General features: G+C 44.2%; 1 protein-coding gene and 1 pseudogene across 1 annotated transcript in view; one reads left to right on the forward strand and one right to left on the reverse strand.

Annotated features, from left to right (window-relative positions):
* The window catches only part of LOC124623063 (soluble guanylate cyclase 88E), a 338,153-nt gene that overhangs the window by 97,473 nt on the left and 216,205 nt on the right, over nucleotides 1–24,475 (reverse strand). The window contains exons 3-5 of the mRNA XM_047148855.1: nucleotides 12,300–12,426; nucleotides 8,200–8,354; nucleotides 1,219–1,424 (exon numbers count right to left, since the gene is read on the reverse strand). Of these exons, the coding sequence (XP_047004811.1) occupies nucleotides 1,219–1,424; nucleotides 8,200–8,354; nucleotides 12,300–12,426 (488 nt within the window). The remainder of the gene's footprint in view (nucleotides 1–1,218; nucleotides 1,425–8,199; nucleotides 8,355–12,299; nucleotides 12,427–24,475) is intronic.
* Nucleotides 19,606–19,722, forward strand: LOC124623507 (annotated as a pseudogene).

Genomic DNA, 24,475 nt, shown 5'->3' on the forward strand with positions numbered 1-24,475 from the left:
AGAAGTAATCTATTAGTGAAGTCTACTTAATTTTCATTCTAAATAAAAAGGTATTTAGGTGAGAGAGACTTAACCTATGACCAGTTTATAATCTTGCAGTGAAATACATTTACAATTTTTTGTGAGATAGGAAAATATTTGAAAAGTAATATTGAACTTATACCCAATTTACGATCTTGCAGTGTATATTAATAGTAACATTATTGAGACCTTCAAGAGCCTTCAACATCGCAGCGCGTCAGCAATCGTTGGTTAATATATTAAGAAACTAGAAACCCGCCTCGATTGCGAAAAAAGGACCTAGTGTTAACCTAGGTTCCGGCGTAGATAACTACACCTTCTTCAGCACAATAAAACCCACAAGTGCCTAAGAAGACCTTTGTCAATGATTAAAAGAACACCATGGCTATACATTTGTAAACGAAAGGAAAACACAAACAGGACATACGTACAAAGTCAAACCACTACTTAATGGTGTACGCTGCACCTCACTCCGGCCTATGTTCGATGGGCCATGACCCGCCATAAACTGCAGGTACAAATGGTCGCTCACTTTACACGCCCGACCTGCTGCCTATGCATATGCGCGGGACAAGGGAAGTTACTTGAATGCGCATGCGCATACGAATATGAGAAAATTTATACATGGGTCGTGGTTAAATAGCCCATATATTCCCCACCGTGAATATATCAAAAAATAAAAAGTAACCGCACACGGTTGCTTGTGCTAGGAAAGAAACAAATATGAAGCTACCTATGACAACAGGAGGAAGTCTTAAAAACTATTCCTGAAGCCAATAGTTAGCCTGGGGTGGGGGTAGGGGGGGGGGGGGCTGAGGGGACGTAATCTAAAGACGTCGTGGTAATAAAGATATAGGGAAAAAACGTGAGGTGTTCAAACGGGCTAAAATCACCATCATCGTAAAAAGAAAATGAAGAAAAAAAAGAAAGAAAAAAGATGAACAGCTTGACTAACCGCGCTCACCAATCAGGGCGCGCATGTGCATATCCCCAGATCATCAGATTTACAATTGTTGTTGTTGTTGACTTCAGTCCTGAGACTGGTTTGGTGCAGCTCTCCATGCTACTCTATCCCGTGCAAGCTTCTTCATCTCCCAGTACTTACTGCAAACTACATCCTTCTGAATCTGCTCAGTGTATTCATCTCTTGGTCTCCCTCTACGATTTTACCCTGACTGATCGGAATAGGCTACTCACCCGAAGACGATGCAGAAGGGGAAGATCTCGAAGAGCATGGAGGCGCTGATGGGTAGGTGCTTCTCCTCGCGGGTCATGGTGAGCGAGGCCAGCGTGAAGGCGCGGTTGTCGAACGTCAGCTGGAAGGTCACGTGCACCGTGTCGAACAGAAGCTCCTCGCGCACCAACTCGATGCGCATCTCCTTGTGGTAGAAGTGCCTCGCCACCTGCCCAACGGCAAACAGCGACACGTCAGTAACGACGCCAATCGTCCCCGCCGTTCCTGCACTATATCCAGACTGGGGACAGGCGCGGCTCGCGAAGACCTACTGCGCGAGTACGGCCCTATAGGTAGGTGGTTACCGACCTATCTTAGACCATGATTGCAATCAGACATTAGCTGGTATCCCCGTCCACCTTCTGCCGTATGTTGCCTCCCCCCCCCCCTCCCGCACGTAACTAAAATGTACACTACCGGCCATTAAAATTGCTACACCACGAAGATGACGTGCTACAGACGCCAAATTTAACCGACGAGAAGAAGGGAAGAAGATGCAGTAATATGCAAATGATTAGCTTTTCAGAGCATTCACACAAGGCTGGCGCCGGTGGCGACACCTACAACGTACTGATATGAGGAAAGTTTCCAACCGATTTCTCATACACAAACAGCAGTTGACCGACGTTACCTGGTGAAACGTTGTTGTGATGCCTCGTGTAAGGAGGAGAAGTGCGTACCATCACGTTTCCGACTTCGATAAAGGTCGGATTGTAGCCTATCGCGATTGCGGTTTATCGTATCGCGACATTGCTGCTCGCGTTGGTCGAGATCCAATGACTGTTAGCAGAATATGGAATCGGTGGGTTCAGGAGGGTAATACGGAACGCCGTGATGGATTCCAACGGCCTCGTTTCACTAGCAGTCAAGATGACAGGCGTCTTATCCGCTTGGCTGTAACGGATCGTGCAGCAACGTTTCGAACCCTGAGTCAACAGATGGAGACGTTTGCAAGACAACAACCATCTGCACGAACAGTTTGACGACGTTTGTCAGCTCGGAGACCATGGTTGCGGTTACTCTTGACGCTGCATCACAGACAGGAGCGCTGCGATGGTGTGTTCAACGACGAACCTGGGTGCACGAATGGCAAAACGTCATTTTTTCGGATGAATCCAGGTTCTGTTTACAGCATCATGATGATCGCATCCGTGTTTGGCGGCGTCATCGCGGTGAACGCACACTGGAAGCGTGTATTCGTCATCGCCATACTGGCGTATCACCCGGCGTGATGGTATGGGGTACTATTGGTTAACGTCTCGGTCACCTCTTGTTCGCATTGACGGCAATTTGAACAGTGGACGTTACATTTCAGATGTGTTATGACCCGTGGCTCTACCCTTTATTCGATCCCTGCGAATCCCGACATTTCAGCAGGATAATGCACGACCGTATGTTGCAGGTCCTGTACGGGCCTTTCTGGATACAGAAAATGTTCGACTGCTGCTCTGGCCAGCACATTCACCAGATCTCTGACCAGTTAAAAACGTCTGGTCAATGGTGGCTGAGCAACTGGCTCGTCACAATACGCCAGTCACTACTCTTGTTGAACTGTGGTATCATGTTGAAGATGCATGGGCAGCTGTACCTGTACACGCCTTCCAAGCTCTGTTTGACTCAATGCCCAGGGGTATCAAGGCCGTCATTACGGCCAGATGTGGTTGTTCTGGGTACTGATTTCTCAGGACCTATGCACCCAAATTGCGTGAAAATGTAATGACATGTCAGTTCTAGTATATTTGTCCAATGAAACCCGTTTATCATCTGCATTTATTCTTGGTGTAGCAATTTTAATGGCCAGTAGTGTAGAATGAAAGCCTTTTCTTGGAACACTTCAATTTTTAAAATGATGAAATATGAATGATATTTAGTTTGTGTGTTTGTGTATGTGTGTGTGTTTGCGTGTGTGTCTGTGTTTGTTTTAGAATGAATGATGAAGGAATTCGTGGTGCATCGCAAGTGCTACCCACAATTACTTCTCAGATAACAAAGCTAACTATCCACAGTGAGCGGTAAACATTTGTTACAAAACGCACTTCCCCTGCATTACTCCTCTCCATTGCGGCACTTGCTTGACCTACACACTGCAACCCCATTTAAAATCAAACAACTTCAAATGTGTGCACTATATTGACTGTTTTTAAATTACTTGATTGCTGCACTGTTTACTTCCGATCTGGCAGAAATTGGAAGATTTCAGGCTGTCAATACTTTGTGTCTAACCACTCTAAAAATTATAATAATAATACTGTATACAGCACTATAGCAGCCCTTATGTAATTATTGCTGTGTTGTGCTGGCATTTAATTCAATTATCTGTTTCGAAGCGAGTAATTAAGCAATTTCTGGACTACTCCAGGTACTACCTGCAACTTAAAGAAGACGTTTTCTTGAGATATTTAGCATTTGTTACGTAATGTCTCTTTTTTATTGTCGGCAATGTACAGGACAAAGCACAAGGTATGTCGGTTCTAGGCGCTCAGTCCGGAGCCGCGCGACTGCTACGGTCGCAGGTTCGAACCCTGCCTCGGGCATGGATGTGTGTGATGTCCTTAGGTTAGTTAGGTTTAAGTAGTTCTAAGTTCTAGGGGACTGATGACCATAGATGTTAAGTCCCATAGTGCTCAGAGCCACTTGAACCATTTTTGAACAAGGTATGTATGTAGCGGGTGGACTGTGTGAGGAACTGTAATCTCTACAGTAATGCTAGTAATTGAGAAAAAGTAATTATTGATATTTACATAATCACCATTAGAGCCTTACAAATTGTGATAATAGTGATGATGCTTTGAAAATAATTGACAGAAACGTAATCGAACCCCTTAGTTTTTACCCCACAGAAAATTTCATTTTACCCCTGAGGCGGCAATTATCCCAGACTGGGAACCACTGGTCTGGGTAGTGCTGGGGTCATTTAAATGGATTCAGGTATGCGAAACGTGACAGGGGAAGAGCTTTAAGGTTTCCGCTGTGTTTTGCCTGCAGTTTTCTGATACTCTCTGCTTTGTTTCACTGGAAGGCACTATTCATGCTAGGGGAGGCGACCAGCATATGTTAATAGTAATGATGATGGATGCACCTACATAAGAGCTTGACACTACGACAAAGTCACAACTAGTTTCCTATTTTCCCCCGATGGCTGGTAGGTGCTTGTTCTTCGTTGTTATATACAAGCTGATTCAGCTGCCCCTACTGCTGAGTTTTATGCAACCCGCAATCCCTTCAAAAGATTTTTCATGTTCTGGCACTTGCTATACATAAATTATTAGTCCTATAGAAAAAATGAACAGGACGTTTTTGTAGGAAATTTAATGTAGTTAAATTTTGTATTGGGATGCCTTTTCGCTAGAGGCTGCAGTTTTCGAATTATTGAAGAAACACGTAAATAAGAGACTTTTAATCGCATTTATATTAAATAACTCGAAAAATTGTTGCTTCACGCAAAAATGTAACCCAATACTATAACTTATCTACATTAAATTTCACACAAAACAGTCGTGTTTATTTTTTATGTAGGATTAATAGTCTGCACATAGGGGACGGCAGAATACGAAAATATTGCACACGGTATTTGATGGTGTTGTAAGCTGTATAAAAATCCAGTAGTAGGGACACCTGAATCGCCCTGCATATTACTTCAGTTATCAACTTCACATATAAGTAGTATACAGTACTTACTATACACTTCTGTATAATAAACACCTTCTAAACCTGAGCTGCATCGTCCCAGAAGATTATGCCGTAGGAAAGTACTGAGTGACAGTAGTCAAAGTACGCCAGCAATCCCACATGCATGTCAACTCAATGAGAGAAATATATTTATGCAGAACTGAGCCTTCGTGTCAGCTTATCGACCACAGTTTTTTTATCCATTTGGGTGCTTAGGAATTTCACACATGGAGCAAATACGATGTTAGAGAAATATTATATTACAAACCTCGTCGGTGTGCTCAACCTATCGGCAACATATTATCATCTGGGGTACGATGGGGTAAGAGTAGCAGGTATCTAAGAATGGCTTGGCTTTACGTTGTATTCCCTTGTTTGAGAAACATTCACATTAACTGTTTATTTTAATAAGAGCGACTGAGGCTACACTTCAACATTCTTGTCTATCAAAACGTCTATCGTGATTTGTCGTTTGTAGGTTTGTCAAAGTGTTAATATTGGAAAATTTTTCTAGTTAATCTGATCAGGAGTGGAGAAACAGTTACTAGCAACTCCATCTCCCAACAACACTACTCGCAGTGGTACACAACACAGAAACTTGTTTCAAATACTCACACGTAAAAAAACGGAATCACTGCACGCCAGTTGGCATATATCTTTCATTAACGTAAAGCTATTTGTTCATTCCAGCTGCTGTACCCAGTAAAAAATTCTTTCAGGGAGCCATGTGGATTGACACGTGCTCATAGATTACTTCCAGGGAAGATGATGGGTCATTTACAGAAAAAGAAGCACCTTAATCTGATGTGCTGCTACTTGTTGACAAAGTTTGTTCCTGATGGCTTACATCTTTGATGTCGTTCATGATATACACTCATGCTCATAAATTAAGGATAATGCCGACACATGGTGAAACAACACTCTGATGGGCGGTTTGCGGGTTTAAATCACCTCGGGGTATGACCATGCGGTGCATTTGACCTGCGGTCGTCGCATGGTGGCGCTGCCAGCAGTCCACATATGCAGAGGTGTGTTGGTGCATGTCAGAGTACAGTGCAGCGAGTAAGTGTGCAGATGTTTTCAGACGTGCTAATGCCGACTGTGTGTTGAAAATGGCCCAAAGAACACATATTGATGACGTTTGAGGGGTAGAATGCTAGGGCGACTGGAGGCTTGTCAAACACAGCAGGTTATAGCACGGGACCTCTGTGTGCCACAAAGTGTGATCTCAAGATTATGGCAACGATTCCAGCAGACAGGAAACGTGCCCGGGGACTCCAGTATGGGACGTCCAGAGTGTACAGTATCACAAGAAGACCGATATCTCACCATCAGTGCCCGCAGACGGCCACGGAGTACTGCAGGTAGCCTTGCTCGGGACCTTACCGCAGCCACTGGAACAGTTGTCTCCAGACACACAGTCTACAGACGACTGAACAGACATGGTTTATTCGCCCGGAGACCTGCAAGGTGCATTCCACTGACCCCTGATCACAGGAGAGCCCCTAAAGTCGGGTGTCAAGAACACAGTACGTGGTCATTGGAACAATGGTCCCCGGTTATGTTCACGGACGAGTGCAGATATAGTCTGAACAGTGATTCTCACCGGGTTTACATCTGGCGTGAACCAGGAACCAGATACCAACCCCTTAATGTCCTTGAAAGGAACCTGTATTGAGGTCGTGGTTTGATGGTGTGGGGTGGGATTATGATTGGTGCACGTACACCCCTGGATGTCTTTGACAGAGAACTGTAACAGGTCAGGTGTATCGTGACGTCATTTTGCACCAGTATGTCCACCTTTTCAGGGTTACAGTGGGTCCTACCTTCCTCTTGATGGATGATAACGCACAGCCCCACCGAGCTGCCATCGTGGAGGAGTACCTTGAAACAGAAGATATCAGGCGAATGGAGTGGCCTGCCTGTTCTCCAGACCTAAACTCCATCTAGCACGTCTGGGATACTCTCGGTCGACGTATCGCTGCACGTCTTCAAACCCCCACGACACTTCAGGAGCTCCGACAGGCATTGGTGCAAGAATGGGAGGCTGTACCCCAGCAGCTGCTCAACTACGTGATCCAGAGTATGCCAACCCGTTGTGCGGCCTGTGTACGTGTGCATGGTGATCATATCCCATATTGATGTCGGGATACATACAGCTGGAAACAGTGGCGTCTTGTAGCACATGTGTTTCGGGACGGTTTTCTCAACTTATCACCAATACCGTGGACTAATAGATCTGTGTCGTGTGTGTTTCCTATGTGACTATGCTATTAGCGACAGTTTTGTGTAGTACCACGTTGTGTGGCACCACATTCTGTAATTATTCTTAATATATGAACATGAGTGTAGCTGCAGTTTGGTTTACCTTATTATCAGTTCTACAGTGAAGAGTGTGAGTGGCCTTTCTGATATAGTTTGCAGGGTAACAGATTTTTGTTTTACCTCCCTCGCTAGCCGTATGATGTAGAAGGTCTATGACTAGGTCCTCCAGACGGTCCTACTGTGTAGGAGTATCTATGGATTATCTCGATGATCTGTTCCATGATTTAGTAGTCTTACTGCTTGGATACCTCATCTGTTTCATGCTGTATTTGGTTTATGGCTTGCTACTTTGGTCTGTCCAATTGTTTAGTAAGCCTATGGATTATCTTCCTAATCTGTTCCATTAGTGTAGCAGGGTTAAGGGTTACCTTTCTGATCAGCCTCATGGTATAATTGGCCTATAGAGTACCTCACTGTTCTGACTCGTGGTTTAGTACAGTTGTTCTTCGTTGATCCATTATTGATCGTGGGACGACGGCTGGCTAGAACTTCTTGATGCAATAATTTACCAACAGACGTACGATTTGTAGAAGTTTATTTTATTTTATGAACTTCTATGTGCTACCAGTGACGGCATTACATTGATGCTATCTTCAGGCCCCACTCGTCATAGTCATAAAATCGCTATACACGGAAAGAGCCATATAACTGGATCCGTGAATCAATCGTCCAGCAACAGCTGAAGATGGCATCAATGTAATGCCGAAACTGGTAGCACATAGAAGTTCATAAAATAAAATAAACTTCTACAAATCATACGGCTGTTGGTAAATTATTGGATCAAGTAGTACACTTATGGTTTACCTTCCTGATCCGTCCAATGGCGTAGTACACTTGTGGCTTACGTCCTTCAACCCATGGTTTATAGCTTACCGGTTTACCTTCCTGATCTGCCCAATGGCGTAGTACACTTATGGCTTACGTCCCTCAACCCATGGTTCATAGCTTACCTCTCTGATCTGCCCCATGGTGTAGTAGACGAAGCCGCGTCGCTTGCTGCGGTAGTGCAGGGTTAAGCCGTGGCGCGTCTCGTTCTCACAGATGAAGGATGGCGCACGCATGCGTGGGTACGAGAATTTCAGGTACTCGTGGAGGTTGTCCAGACCTGCGCAGAAACATTCGGCAAGAGATTCCAGTTCTGACTGTACCTTAAAGAATATAAGAGACAGTCAAATGAAAACGAGACAGATGGAAAAAAGTAAGTAAACTGTTTTTTATTTCAAAAGAAACCACTATTACTGTTAATTTGTTTACGCTTGTAAGATAACACGGCCACTGAATTCATGGGAAAATGTTTGTGGTTGCCTGCAGAACCACGACTGTATCCAGCCATACACCTCTTCATCTGAAGCGAACTGAAGGCCCTGAACGTCTTTCTACAGGAAATAAAAAATACGGATATCGCGCGGGGAGAGATCTGTACGGTAAGAATGAAGTGTAAGGGCTTCCCACCGAAATTTCTGCAGTGTAGTCGAAACAATCTTGGGAAGATATGCCCCCCCCCTCCGAGAAAGATATCCATTACTGAGGAGCGCATGTGCAGAATAACATACCAGCAACTAAAAAAGTTGAGCTTCTGATAAAGTGTTTATAGGGGAAAGGGGTATATCTTTCCCCTTTCCCCATGTTTCATATTTTTCTAACTTCATGCGTTGATAATGCCGTCGAGTTATGAGTATCTCTGTTCTCCGGAACAAGGTCTGTTGGAAGTTCAGGCTGCTTTGCGTAGGCTAGAATGTGGATGGAGTCGTAGGAACCAACACATTTAGATCAGTTTAGCAACCGAAAATGTTTTGGGTTAGCATCACATTTTGTTTACGATTAAATTCGCATATAATGCATGGTCTTGCGATTTCGTTATTCGTAGTCCTAGTCAGATCACGTGCCATCAGCATAGTCGTTTTTGTATAGGTCAGTCCCTCCCCCTTGGCCAACAAGTTAATCTACGTGAGTTCGAGGAGAGCTTAACTGTCGTAGTGTGTAATTTGAATGAGTTTGGTCAGGTGTAACAGTTTTTGCGTATAATGAGTCACAGGCCCCAGTACGGGTTCCTAGTAACCTAAATTTCACAAATCATTTCTCACCTAACTTCCTTTAAGGAACTAACAACATAAACTTGATTGCGGTTCCCATTGGTCCATCAACTTTTTACTATCATTTGCCTCTTAAATATTCTTTTTCTTGTACTGATCACCATGTGTACTTGATCTGTGATTCGTGGTTAGGACTCCTTCCTATTAGAGAGAGCTAAATATAATGAGTAAAGCGAACGCCTATTTCGATGTTATCAGTTTCACAGAAGTAATTTTATGGGAATTCATGTGTCTTTTGAGAACTGTCTCTGATCCCATTGCCTGTCCCTAGCTTACTTCTCTAACTGCATGGTGCAAATGTACAAAGTTTAGCGGAGCCCTGTGTATCCACATGTTGCGATCTCAAGTGCTATGGACTGAGCTTTCATCCTTTGAGACGTTCTGTAATCATACGACTCTTTTTGTATTGGAACAGCATGCAGTGTTTTCCTTTAATCTGCCTCTTGTGTGATTGACTATTCAGTACAGTTCAGAAGTATTCATTTCCCATCAATTTCCAAACACATATTCTAAATCCTCTCGAGAGGTCTTTGCTGTTGATTACATTAATGGAATGTGTCAATTTTGCCATGTATGTACAAAGGACCACGTAGAATCAATACTTGACCATGGTGTCTCCTTCATGTACTACAATGAAGAGCCAAAGAAACTCGTACACCTGCCTAATGTCATTTAGGGCATCTGAGAGCACACAGAAGTGTCGCAACACGACGTAGCATGAAGTCGACTAGTCTGAAGCAGTGCTGACACCATCAGTCCTCCAGGGCTGTCCACAAATCCGTAAGAGTACGTGGGGGTGGAGATATCTTCTGTACAGCACATTGCAAGGCATCAAAGATATGCTCAATAATTTTCGTATCTGGGGAGTTTGGTGACAAGCGGAAATGTTTAAACTCAAAAGAGTGTTCCTGGAGCCAATCTGTAGCAATTCTGGACGTGTTGGGTGTCGCATTGTCCTGCTGGAATTGCCAAGTCCGTCGAAATGCACAATGTATATGTATGGATATGGTGGTGATCAGACAGGATACTTACGTATGTGTCCCCTGTCAGAGTCGTATCTAGACATATCAGGGATCCTATATTACTTCAACTGCACACGACCCACACCATTACAGAGCTCCACCAGCTTGAACAGTCCCCTGCTGACATGCAGGATCCATGGATTCATGAGGCTGTCTCCATACCCGTGCACGTTCATCCCCTCGATACAATTTGAAACGAGAGTCGTCAAACCAGGCAACATGTTTCTAGTCATCAACAGTCCAACGTCGATGTTGACGGGCCCAGGCGAGGCGTAAAGCTTTGTGTCGTGCAGTCATCGAGAGTACACGAGTGGGCCTTCGGGTCCGAAAGCCCATATCGATTATGTTTCTTTGAATGGTTCGCACGCTGACACTTGTTGGTGGCCCAGCACTGAAATCTGCAGAAATTTGCGGAAGGGTTGCACTTCTGTCACGTTGAGCGATTCTGTTCAGTCGTTGTTGGTCCCTTTCTTGCAGGATCGGCGCCGGAGATTTCATGTTTTACCGGATTCCTAATATTCACGGTACACTCGTAAAATGGTCGTACGGGAAAATCCATACTTCATCATGCTGTGTCCCATCGCTCGTGGGTCGAGTATAAAACCACGTTCAAACTCACTTACATCTTGATAACTTGGGATTGTAGCAGCAGTGACCAATGTAACAACTCAGCCAGACACGTGTTGTCTTATGTGGCGTTGCCGACCGCAGCGCCGTACTCTGGCTGTTTACATATCTCTGTATTTTAGCAAAGTGAAGAGGCCTCCGTTTCATCCTCTGCCATATGGCATCACTCTGATGCGGTATGGAGGGGCATGGGGTCAGCACACCAGCCTACAGACCATTATCGACATTTAGACCTAGGAGCCGTCACCAGTCGGTCCAGAAGCTGCTCAGTGGGCATCTCTATACTGAGTCCACTCTGGGCCAGTTTCTGCCACGAACCGTTATGGAGGACGAAAGGTGGATGCACCACTTTGCGCCGGAAACGAAAAGGCAGTCCATGGAGTGGCATCATCTTCATTCACCACAAAAGAAGAAATTCAAATCAACCCCCTCTGCCGGAAAAGTCATGGTGGCAGTTTTCTGGGATTGTGATGGCGTCATTCTCGTGGATGTGATACCAAGATGGTCAACCTTCAATTCAGAGGCATACTTGAAGGCTCTGAATAAAGAACCGTTTCCGACGTGTTCCATTGGATAAGAATCCAGCAGAAATCTTGCTCCAACACGATAATGGACGCCCACACACAAGTCTGAGAATCGGGCAAGTTGAGTTGAACATCATTGCCTCATCCACCCTACAGTCGAGACCAGGCACCATCGGACTTTCATCTCCTTGAGCTGCTTAAAGATTCTCTACGGGGAACACACTTTGAAGATGACGAGAGTGTCAGTCATGCAGTGAAAACATAATTGCGCCTACAGGAAAAGAGCTTTTACCGGCAGGGAATACATGCTCTTACACAACATTGGCGTACGGCTATAGAACGTGATGGAGACTACTTAGAAAAATAGGACATGGACAAGACATGTTGATGTATATTGTCACCGGATTCTGACTCTTAACAATAAATATGTTCTGAGAAAAAAAATGTGGGGCATTACTTATCGAACGACCCTCGTATTTATCTATCTATCTACCTATCTATCTATCTACACTTCAAAACAGGAACCAACTGACATCTTGCTGGCAACACGTACTCTTACACGAGATATTAAAGGTCTAACGAACCGCTTATAATCTTTTATCACATGCCTGTCTGAAGCAGATCGCTTATGTTTTTCAGTACAATCGGCACCACTCCGGTTTGTGGGAAAATGATTTCGGACAATTTGCTTACCCCTTTTTTAATGCAAACATGCTTAGCCTTTAGACCATGGCGTGCGTCAACAGCCTGTGACGTGGAGTAGGAGGGGAGACAGGTGACGTACCATTGAGGAAGTCCCTCATGTGGCGACCCAGCACGGAGAGGACCCGGTCGTAGCCGTACTGGCTGACGAAGCCCACAAAGTGCACTCCCATCTGGTCGAAGAACTCGCGCTCCGTAATTCCCAGCACCTGCAACGGAACGCCGCCACACCTGAAAATTGCTGTCTCTCACTCGAGGCGCTGGATTAGCATTGCCTTGCGTCTCGTGTTGAGACCAGTTCAAGTGCGCGTGCACGTGTGCACACGCACGCACACACCCACGCACGCACACAAACACAAACACACACACACACACACACACACACACACACACACACACACACACACACATTATACAGGATGGAATGCCTAATATTTTCACCTCAGATTAAAATCAAATGGCTCTGAGCACTACGGGACTTCACTTCTGAGGTCATCAGTCCCCCAGAACTACTTAAACCTAACTAACCTACGGACATCACACACATCCATGCCCGAGTCAGGAATCGAACCTGCGTCCGTAGCGGTCGCGCGGTTCCAGACTGAAGCGCCTAGAACTGCTCGGCCATACCGGCCGGCTCACCTCAGATTACTTTTGGGCCGTTAAAGACATTTTCTTGGGACGTTGATTCCCACACATATCGCGGTCGAAGATGGCAGTTTGCAGTGGAAAGAGCATCAGGAAGACGTTCTGGACAACCTGCGGTGCTGTAGATACCGCCTAGGCGATTCAACGCTGCTCGACGGATAGCAAGGCTCTATAACCCTCCTGAAAGTGATTTCAACCGTTTGGAGTGGTGTGCGACTACAATTTCTGCTCCGGTGCGCAGGGTGGAATCACTAGGTACCGCTCAGATCCATTCGACGAAATTTGAACATGATTCGAAGCAACAGACTGTCCTTTACTTGTATTGCGCTATATAGTATGGATAGACATACGTAGGTAAAAGGAATGTAACTGCGAAGAATATCCTGTAGAACAAAGTGGCAATTATATCAAAACGTTAGAATCAGTCAAAATCTAAATGCAGCAGCCCATTACAAACAGTATTGTAAGGTGCTTAAAAAAGTTATTAGGAAGGCAAAAAGTATGTGGTATGCAGATAGAATAGCTAAGTCTCAGGATAAAATTAAAACCATATGGTCAGTCGTAAAGGAAGTGGCTGGTCTGCAGAGACAGGTCGAGAATATAGAATCAGTGCGTAGTGGGGATGTCCATGTTACTGATAAGTCGCATATATGTACAGTACTTAATAATCACTTTCTGAATATAGCAGGTGAACTAAATAGAAACCTAGTCCCAACAGGGAATCATATAGCGCTCTTAGAAAAAAGTGTTCCGAGACTGTTACCTGAAATGCTCCTCCATGATACTGACAAGAGGGAGATTGAGTTAATAATTAAATCACTAAAGACCAAGAACTCTCATGGATATGACGGGGTATCTAGCAGAATACTGAAGTATTGTTCCACGTATGTTAGCTCAGTACTTAGCCATATCTGTAACTTTTCCTTTAGGAGTGGTCGGTTTCCTGACCGATTAAAGTACTCGGTAGTGAAGCCACTTTATAAAAAGGGAGACAGGGATAATGTTGACAATTATAGACCTATTTCTATGCCATCAGTGTTTGCTAAAGTTATTGAGAGGGTTGTATATACAAGGTTACTGCAGCATTTAAATTCACATAATTTGCTGTCAAATGTACAGTTTGGTTTTAGAAACGGTTTAACAACTGAAAATGCTATAGTCTCTTTTCTCTGTGAGGTTTTGGACGGATTAAATAAAAGGTTGCGAACGTTAGGTGTTTTCTTTGATTTAACGAAGGCTTTTGACTGTGTTGACCACAAAATATTACTGCAGAAGTTGGAACATTATGGAGTAAGGGGAGTAGCTTACAATTGGTTCGCCTCCTACTTTAAGAACAGAAAGCAGAAGGTAATCCTCCGCAATATTGAGAGTGGTAATGATGTTCAGTCCCAATGGGGCACTGTTAAATGGGGCGTTCCCCAAGGGTCGGTGCTGGGGCCACTGCTGTTCCTTATTTATGTAAATGATATGCCTTCTAGTATTACAGGTGATTCAAAAATATTTCTGTTTGCTGATGACACCACCTTGGTAGTGAAGGATCTTGTGTGTAATATTGAAACATTATCAAATAATGTAGTTCATGATATAAGTTCGTGGCTTGTGGAAAATAATTTGATGCTAAATCACAGTAAGACTCAGTTTTTACAGTTTCTAACCCACAATTCAACAAGAACTGACATTTTAATCAGACAGGATGGGCATGTTATAAGCGAGACGGAACAGTTCAAGTTCCTAGGCGTACAGATAGATAGTAAGCTGTTGTGGAAAGCCCATGTTCAGGATCTTGTTCAGAAACTAAATGCCGCTTTATTTACCATTAGAACAGTATCTGAAATAAGTGACATTTCAACACGAAAAGTAGTATACTTCGCATATTTTCATACGCTTATGTCATATGGTATTATTTTTTGGGGTAATTCTTCTGATTCAAAAAGGGTATTTTTGGCTCAAAAACGGGCTGTTCGAGCTATGTATGGTGTAAGTTCGAAAACCTCTTGTCGACCCCTATTCAATAGTCTGGGAATTTTGACATTGCCCTCACAGTATGTATTTTCTTTAATGTCGTTTGTTGTTAGCAATATTAGCTTATTCCCAAGAGTTAGCAGCTTTCACTCAGTTAATACTCGGCAGAAATCAAATCTGCATGTGGAATGCACTTCCTTGACTCTTGTGCAGAAAGGAGTGCAGTATTCTGCTGCATCCATTTTCAATAAGCTACCACAAGAACTCAAAAATCTTAGCAGTAGCCCAAACACTTTTAAGTCTAAACTGAAGAGTTTCCTCATGGTTCACTCCTTCTATTCTGTCGAGGAGCTCCTGGAAGAGATACAAAATTAAGCAAATTCCAGTGTACATTTTTGATTTTCTTTATTTAAACTAACGACTTGTCGCCTGAATATGTTTCTTATATTTCATTTTATCTGTTTCTACAATCGTGTTATAATTTCATGTATTGACTCGTTCCATGACCATGGAGACTTCTCCTAAATGTGGTCCCACGGAACAATAAATAAATAAATAAATAAATAAATAAAAAAAGAAACCTTGGGTAACAGAAGAAATTCTTCAACTGATCAACGTAAGACGGGTATACAGCGTTATAAGTCATTTACGAATGAACTTAATGGAAAGTGCAGAGAAGCCAACCCTAAATAGCGGCAGGAAACATGAGACTAAATCGAAAAAGAAACAGTCATCCGAAGGACTAATTCAGCATACCAAAAAAATTACAATAACCTTTGGGGAAATTTGAAGGAAGGGTGTCAACGTTATAACTGCAAATGGAAATCCACAGTCAAATTCAGAGGAAACAGTAGGCAGGTGAAAGGGTACACTGAAATCGTCTACAGTCGGGAGGAACTGTTTGATGGAGAGACAGAAAAAGAAATGAGAGTCTATATGGAAGATATGAAGGATCTAGTATTAAAGTGGGAATTTAAATGAGCTCTGGAAGACTCGGGATCAAATAAGGCATAAGGGACAAATTTTCTTCGAAATTTCTGAAATCATCAGTTTATGTGGCGACCAAACGATTATTCAATTTGCTGTGTAGCATATATTAGACTAGAGACATACCATCAGACTTTCAGAAAAATATCATCTAAAAAATCCCGAAGATAGCAAGGGCAAAGAAGAACGACAACTATCGCATAACCAGCTTAACAGCTCATGCAGCCAAGTTTGTGTTAAGAATAACATATAGAAGATTGGAGAAGAAAACTGAGAACTTGTTAAATGGTGGTCAGTTTGGCTTTAGGGAAGATGTAGGCACCAGAGAGGAAGTTCTGACGTTCTTCTTGATAATTAGAAGCAAGAATTACGTGAAAAGAAGACACATTCATAGCATTTATAGACCTAGAAGAAGTGTTCGACACTGCAGAATGTTCCAAGATGTTTTAAATTCTGAGAGAAACAGAAGTGAGCTATAGGGAAAGATGGATAATATACAATGTGTACAAGAACTTAGAAGGAACAATAAGATTGGAAGACGAGGAACGAAGTGCTCTCATTAAAAAGTGTATAAGACAGGGATGCAGTCATTCGTCCCTATTTTTTAATCTGTACATCTAAGAAGCAGTGACGGAAATAAAATAAAGCTTCAAGAGTGCGGTTAAAATTCCAGGTGAAAGGCTGTAACTGATAAGACTCGAAGATGAAATTGACAGTTTAACGGATACAGAATATGGCTTGAGCGTAAATTGAAGAAAGACGGAAATAACGACGAGTAGCAGAAATGAGATCAGTGAAAAATTTAAAATCAAAACTGGGGACCATAAAGTAGACGAAATTAAGGAATTCTGCTACCTTGGAAGCAAAATGACATAAGAAGGACGAAGCAAGTAGTAAATAAAATGTAGAATAGCACAGGCAAAGAAGATATTCTTGGCCAAAATAACTCTGGTAGTATGAAACATCGATCTTAATTAAGGGAAGAAATTTCTGAAAATGTATGTTTGGAGCACAGCATTGTATGGTAGTTAATCATTTTGGAAAATCTGAATGGAAGAGACTCGAAGCACTGAAATGTCGTGATCTAGAAGGATGCTGATAATTCGATGGAGTGAGAAGGAATGAAGAAGTTCTGCACAGAGTCGGCGAAGAAACTGACGAAAAATAGAAAGGACAGAATGATAGAATATGTGTTAAGGCGTCAAGGAAAAACTTTGTTGTTGCTATAGGGAGCTGTAGAGGGTAAAAACTGTAGGGAAAGGCTGAGGTTGGAAGCAGTGCCAGGTAATGTAGAGTAATCCACCATTTCTTAGTGTGCAATAGAATCATAGGGATACAGGAATGCGTGCAGCAAAAATTCTATTTACTGGCGAAACTGCCGTGACCGCAGACAAGAGAAGCATCCTAGATGGTCTGTCAAAAGGAGGGAGAATTCCAGTCAGATTCGTTGACACCTACTCACTCCCCTCTGGAAACGTCTGCCCCCCACCAGCCCCCTCGTCCCGCCCCAAATTCCGGACCATTACTCGACCAGCCAGAAGCGAACTGTTAAGAGGTGATGACAGACCTAATGAAACAATAACATTAATAACATCACAATTATCTGTAACATCGATTACACGCTGACGCAGACCAAAAAGAGGTCATCCCCAGGAGACATCGTGCGAATATCGTGCAACCCTGCCTCTAGCATTGATAGTGGCCTCAATGCGGCAAGGAAGAGAGTCTGCAAGTTTGTTCATGTGTGCCATATCCGGTTCAGTCCACTTATAGATGATGGATGCAAATATTCCCAGAAATTTCCTGTGAAATTGAGATCGGATGATTTCGCGGGAAAGCTGAGGTGTATAGAGTGTATGGGTGTCAAACCAGAAACTTACACGTGCAGCCCTGTTGAAACGACTGTTTTCATCTTGGAAGACAGGAGTATCATCAGCATAGTCATTGGAGAAGTAAAGAAAGGGGAACATTTAATCACTGGGAATGTACAAATAAACATTCCCGTTAATGTTCATGGTAACCCGAATGAGTGGGGCGCAGAACACTACAGAAGCACTTCTGCACTTTACATTAAATGTGGGTTGAATGTCTCACTGGACCATCGGTGCATTCGACATATGATTCAAAAATAAGGTAAATGTGATTCGTCGGGGCACACTATTCCTCTCCACTCAGCTACTGTCCAGTTTCTGTGCGGTTTGGCCCATTAAGATGTGCAATATTATTTGATGCCGTAAACAATGACGTTTTTTGTAAGGTATCACACCGTAAAAGTCAATTGCATGCAGTTTCCCTCACATTATTCGCTTATAAACTAGTTGAGATGGACCTGAAAGCAGCAATTCGCGTCGGGTTTGAAGCCGATTGTCTACATTTATATCACTACTCTCGAATTTAGAATTAAGAGGGTTAGCAAAACCACTTGTAGACTATTTTTCGACCGTTCCACTGTCGAATAGCATTCGGGTAAAATGAGCACCAGAATCTTTCCACGTGAGCTCTAATATGTCGTACTTTATTACAATGACCATTGTGGCGTGTGTAGGGCCCCTGAATATTCGGTCACCAAGTTGATGGATATGCTTCGCGGGCCAGGAACGGCCCCTGCCTCGCCTTCGATGTTGTTTGTCAGCAGAAGAGTCGCTGAGCTGTTTACAGCCAAGCCTCCTGCAGCCGCCACAATCCTCTGGGGGACGCAAGCCTCTCCGTTACCTGGCGTGTAGGCTGCGGTAAACAGCGCTGCAGTCGCAGGCATCTATTTGCATCCGCATGGTCACGTGCCCACGTAATAGTGTGCCTGTGGTCTTCCGCGGGCGGGTACTTAGGTCGCCGCTCAGACCCTCAACAGTCACGCCAGTGAAGCATGGGGAAATGTAGCCGCCAGCCGCGTCAAGCGACTACGGAGTGTCCAGACGAAAATCCTGCACCGAGTGTTCCATGTGTCCTACTACTTCCCAGCACACTACCTGCGTGACATAGCTGGCGGGCCTTACTGTCTTGATAGATGCCAACGCTTGGCAGGAAGACGCTACACCAAGTAGAGTCTCATCCGCCAATTCGGGACGAGGAACGGCGACCGTGACTGCTACAAGCGGGTAGTGATGCTATGCCATCGGTAGGCAGAGCCCACCGACTCTGAATTTACCTCATGTAAGACAGGGGCCTACAACGACGCCAAACACACGAAGTTCCTAACCATGTATAACATCTCAAGGGTGCAGTCGGCTAAGCCCTAGGTTTAACTTTGCGATAAGTTGACCCGAAGAAGCAAGCCTGCCTAACTGCCGCGTGAGCCAGTTCCGCCACTCTCGAGTCTTCGCTACGAACCAAAACGCCTGCCGCTGGTGTTACCAGTCAGACACCGCCGTTTAGCCCTTGCCGTGAGCCGCTCTCGAGGGCCTGCGCCTGGACTAACCAAAAGCCACCGCCACTTGGGACCTCGTCGCTTATCGTTACAACAGCTGGTTACTGAAACTTCCTCGCAGATGAAGTGCCGGACCGAGTCTCGAACTCAGGACCTTTGCCTTTCGCGGTCAAGTGCTCTAGGTAGCAGATGAGGTACTGGCAGAAGTAAAACTGTGAGGACGGGGCGTGAGTCGTGCTGGGTACCTCAGTTGGTAGAGCACTTGCCCGCGAAAGGCAAAGGTCCTCAGCTCGAGTGTCGGTCTGGCACACAGTTTTAATCTGCCGGGAAGTTTCATATCAGTGCACACTCCACTGCCGAGTGAAAATCTCATTCTGGAAGCTGGTTACTCATCGGTAGACTATCCACGACCCCATAGCCTCAGGGAGGCAACGGCCTTGCCGCTGTGGATACACCGGTTCCGTCAGATCACCGAAGTTAAGCGCTGTCGGGCGTGGCCGGCACTTGGATGGGTGACCGTCAGGGCCGCCATGCGCTGTTGCCATTTTTCGGGGTGCACTCAGTCTCATGATGCCAACTGAGGAGCTACTCGACCGAATAGTAGCGGCTTCAGTCAAAGAAAATCATCATAACGACCAGGAGAGCAGTGTGCTGACCACACGCATCTCCTATCCGCATCCTCAGCTGAGGATGATACGGCGGTCGGATGGTCCCGATGGGCCACTTTTGGCCTGACGACGGAGTGCACAGCCTAAGGGAACCCTGTCGCGGCTCCTCCATGGCACCTTCCTGCTCATCGCCAATCCAATGTTCATAGACTTCGTCAGAGAAAGCACCTGTTATGCCACATCAGAGATTGACATTTAAGTTGTAATCAAGTTGTGTGAACATCCGTCCTCAGAAACTATACTGAGCTTAGTGCGTGGTTAATAAATAGACAGTTGTCATTGTTCGTGTGTATTTCAACTCTGCTACCACTACATAAAGTTCCGCCTTTCCCAGAAACCACTCATACGCCAGCTCAGGACGAGGAACGCCTGCTAAAAGCGGGCAGCGGCGCTACTCCATCGGTAGACAGCCCCCACCGATGTTGAATTAACCTCATATAAGACCTGTACTCGAAAAGACGCCAAACAATCGAGAAGCCTCAAAATTTATCACACCTCCACACGGCAAGGACAGAAGAGTCATCTCTCCTTATGTAGGTGCCGCACCGAATAACGTCTATATCTTAATGACTGACACACCAGCTGTCACCTAAGTGAAGCGCTGTCGGGCGTGACCGGCTCTTGGATGGGTGACCATCCGGGCCACCATGAGCTGTGGACATTTTTCGGGGTGCACTCAGGTTCGTGATGCCAATTGAAGAGCTACTCTACCGAATAGTATCGGCTCCGGTCAAAGAAAACCATCATCACGACCGGGAGAGCGGTGTGCTGACCACACGACCCTCCTATCAGTATCTTCGGCTGAGGATTATACGGCTGTCGAATGGTCCCGGTGGGCCACATGTGGCGTGATGATGGAGTGCAGTGCACACCAGCTCTCGAAGCATGTCCTCTATTTCGTGATAACACAGAAGAAACTTTCTATCGTTCCTTTTTCGAACTTTCTCGGCGTCCTCTCTGGTACGTATCGGATACTGCGGAGCAATATTGTACCGAAGGACGGACAAGTATAGTATAGCCAGTCTCTTTAATGGGATTTTAATATGTTTGAAGTGTTCTGCCAATAAAGCGTGGTCTTATAACTGACGAGACGTGACACTGTTCGCTAGTCGTTGTGGCTAGATTGTTTTAACAACTGCCGTTCTTATGTAGAGTGATAGGGCTATGCGTGTTACGCGATAACTTGTAGGGATGTAATATATGAACAAACCAGGCAATTTAATTCACGGTGTGGTCACAGGCAAGTCCAAACCAGTACCTCGTCTCTGCCATTCTGTCACATCTCCACATCGATGCATCCTACTGCACTGATTCCATACGACTGACTGGAAAATACACATAACTTCACTGCCACGCCCTACAAGAGCAGCGGATGGTCACATGGGCGCCTGGTACGTAGTTCTACGCCGTTTACTGTGCCCCACAATGACTAGTGCGCTTAATGGGGTGAGTAATCTTTTATCTGGTGAGCTTATAAACAAATGCTGCCCCTGTTCGTTGAGCAGGAACATCCTATTTCATTTCAGTTGGGAGGCACTATACACTGACTAGACATCACTTTTTGGACGACATTTGGTCAATTTTGGCGGTATAAGGCTTAATTTCAATACGTAGCCATTGACGCCGTTGCATCTTGCCAGTATTAGGGCCTGTAAAGAAAATTTCAAATGTTCATTTTTCCCACGCGCTGTTCGAGAGTGGAAAGTTAGAGACATAGTCTGAAGCTGATTCGATAAACCGTTTATCAGGTACTTACGTAGCGACATCGATTTCGCCATGAAAGATATTGACGGTATCGAGTCACACAGGGGAACCCAGCGCTCCCGGTTACCCACTTCGTGTCGCCACCTAGAAGCCAGAATGTCTTCGTAAGCAGCGCTCGGCGGCTCAGCTGACATATCTTCCGCCCTCTGAAGACTGTTGACATCATCCTCGTGACGCACTACTTGGACCTGACTGCCCTGTACCAGACGGAACTACGGGCTTATATACGGGCTGTTAATTGCTGCGCTGATGACGACTTTGCGAAGTCTTACGGAGTTTGTGGTATTTTTCATCCACCATCAAGTTTACTCGTCGATCCAGCACGTTCACGTTTTGTGGATTTTAAGTTTTATCTGTTGTTGTTTTATTATGGATTAATAAAAGCTCTGCATTTTGGTTCATATTCACTCTTAAACACCTCATTGAAAAGAGGCTAGAAAGGGGAATGACAGTTCTTTTGACATTTATTGATCTGCAAAAGACATATGATACATTCCAACTAGGTAAGTTGTGGGTAGTAATGAAAAATTTTAATATCGCTAATAAGTATGTTCAGGCAATGAGAAACTTGAGAGTTGCAACAGTATGGTTAAGTTATGTTTCAAAATTTCTCAAGGATTCTCCATAAATAAGGTTCGCAGACAAGCGCGGCCACTGACGCCGACTTACCTTAAAGTATAATTAGAAGAAGCTTTGCAAACTTGGAAGAGCAAAAGCTTTGAATGGGAATTTCTGCAGGACAAGAAGTACCGTATACTTTATGTACTTTAATCTTCGCCGATGACAAGCTCCCTATAGCGAGAGAAAAGACAATTCCAGCTACATGTTCAGAAAAATGCATGAACAATAATCAAAATGAGGCCTGACAATAAGCATATGAAATATGGAATATATGGTAGCGGTTGAAAATGAACGAGAAGACTTGGATGTAGGATTCGGCATAAAAAATTTCTGCGTATTTAAATACTTAAGTTCGTTGTTACAAGAAATGGAAGAAGCGCACAACGCATCTCAGATAAAATTGGGCAAGGAAAAAGAGTAACTTGTGGACTCAAGTCCTTGCTATGAACCGCCAATATTACGAACAAACGAAGGTCTTGCTGTACAAGTCAGTCGTAGAGAGCATCACCGCATATTGCGCTGAAATAGGGGAGCTAACCAAAAAGGACAAATAGAAACTGATGTCCCTTGAGATATTTGACGAAAACGTGTCGTATCGCCAGACTGAAACACATCAGAAACGAAAGAATACGGGTAATTATAGGAGAAAAAGACACTGTTCGCGATTCCACATACGGTAAAATATTAACTTGGTATGGCCACCTATGGCCAAAAGAAATCAATGGACACCAGCTCAGCGAAGAAAACGTGGAAGACCACACTGAAGGTGGATTCAAAATACTAATGATGCGATGAATTCACGGGACATTCATGAAGAAGACTGGACACGTGAGGAAGCTAAGGAAGTTGAGACGCAGAAGATGACGACCGTCATAAAAGAGCCGCACAATATGCAGGGTAGTCAGAAAAAGCCTGGAAAGCTTGTAAGGGCGTTGCAGGGTAGGTTGTGCTGTGAAATAATTGTTAAGAAGAAAATTGGATACGTTGCACCGTTTCTGGTTTAACCAGCATTCACGTTTGCTAACCAGCAAATTCACGCACTTGCACGTGCTACAAGACGGCAATGCACAAAAATCTGCGGATCCTTGAGTTACCATTTGTTGAAATGCTCATTGCCAGTTGAAATATGCCTTTTACGGAAGTGATAAATTCCAGCTGGGTGTAAAAGCTACGTTTATTCGGTCTGAGGAAACCAAACGAAAAACACGTTTGGCGACGCTGTCTTTGGCAGGATGCTTGAATGCACAATGACCTGATTGGCAAAACTTCAATACAAATTCAATCTGAAACGGTGCAAACTATCGACTTTTTTCTTAACGTTTATTTCCAGGACAACTTTCTTTCTTTCGTTCACTGGTGCCATGTCCCGCACTTACGCAGGGTCGGCATTATTAGGAACGGATTTGGCAAAGTTAGGAGGGAGGGGTGGCCAGATGCCCTTCCTGCTGCTACGTTTATTTCCAGGACAACCTACTCTGCAAATCCTTACAAGCTTTTCAGACTGTTTCTGAACACCCTCTATATACATTACTACACGGAAATGAAACAGACGTGTACAAAAGATATACTCAGGTTTCCTTTCAGGATCAGTTCAGATTATTCCTAAATTCTGAGTCATCTGTCTTCTGATTGGTCTGAAGCGCCCCCTCACGAATTCCTCCCCTGTATCAACATCTTCGTATCAGGATGGCACCTGCCTCCTACGTCGTCAATTGTTTGCTGGATGTATTCCAATCTCTGTTTTCCTCTACAGTTATTGCTCTCTAAAGTTCCCTCTAGTATCATGGAAGTCCTACTATGCTTTCCCTTCGTCTTGTCAGTGTTTTCCATATATTCCTTCCCTCGCCGATTCTGTGGAGAGTCTCCTCATCACATACCTTGTCAGTCCACATAATTTTCAACCATTCTTCTGTAGCACCATAATTCAAATGCTTTGATTCTCTTCTGTTCCGATTTTTCCACAGTCCATGTTTCACTACCGTACGATACTGTGCTCCAAACGTGCATTCTCAGAATTTTTCCTCAAATTAAGGCCTGTATTTGATACGAGTAGACTTCTCTTAGCCAGGAATGCCCTTTTTGCCAGTGCTTGTATACTTCTTATAGACTCCTTGCTCCGTCCGTCATGTTTTTTTTTTTTTGTTGCTAGGTAGCAGAATTTCTTCATCTACTTCATTATCACCAATCCTCATGTTAAGTTTCTCGCTGTTCTCATGTCTGCAACTTCTCATTAATTTCCTCTTT

This window comes from Schistocerca americana, chromosome 7 (genome assembly GCF_021461395.2).
Source record: "Schistocerca americana isolate TAMUIC-IGC-003095 chromosome 7, iqSchAmer2.1, whole genome shotgun sequence".
NCBI lineage: Eukaryota > Metazoa > Arthropoda > Insecta > Orthoptera > Acrididae > Schistocerca > Schistocerca americana.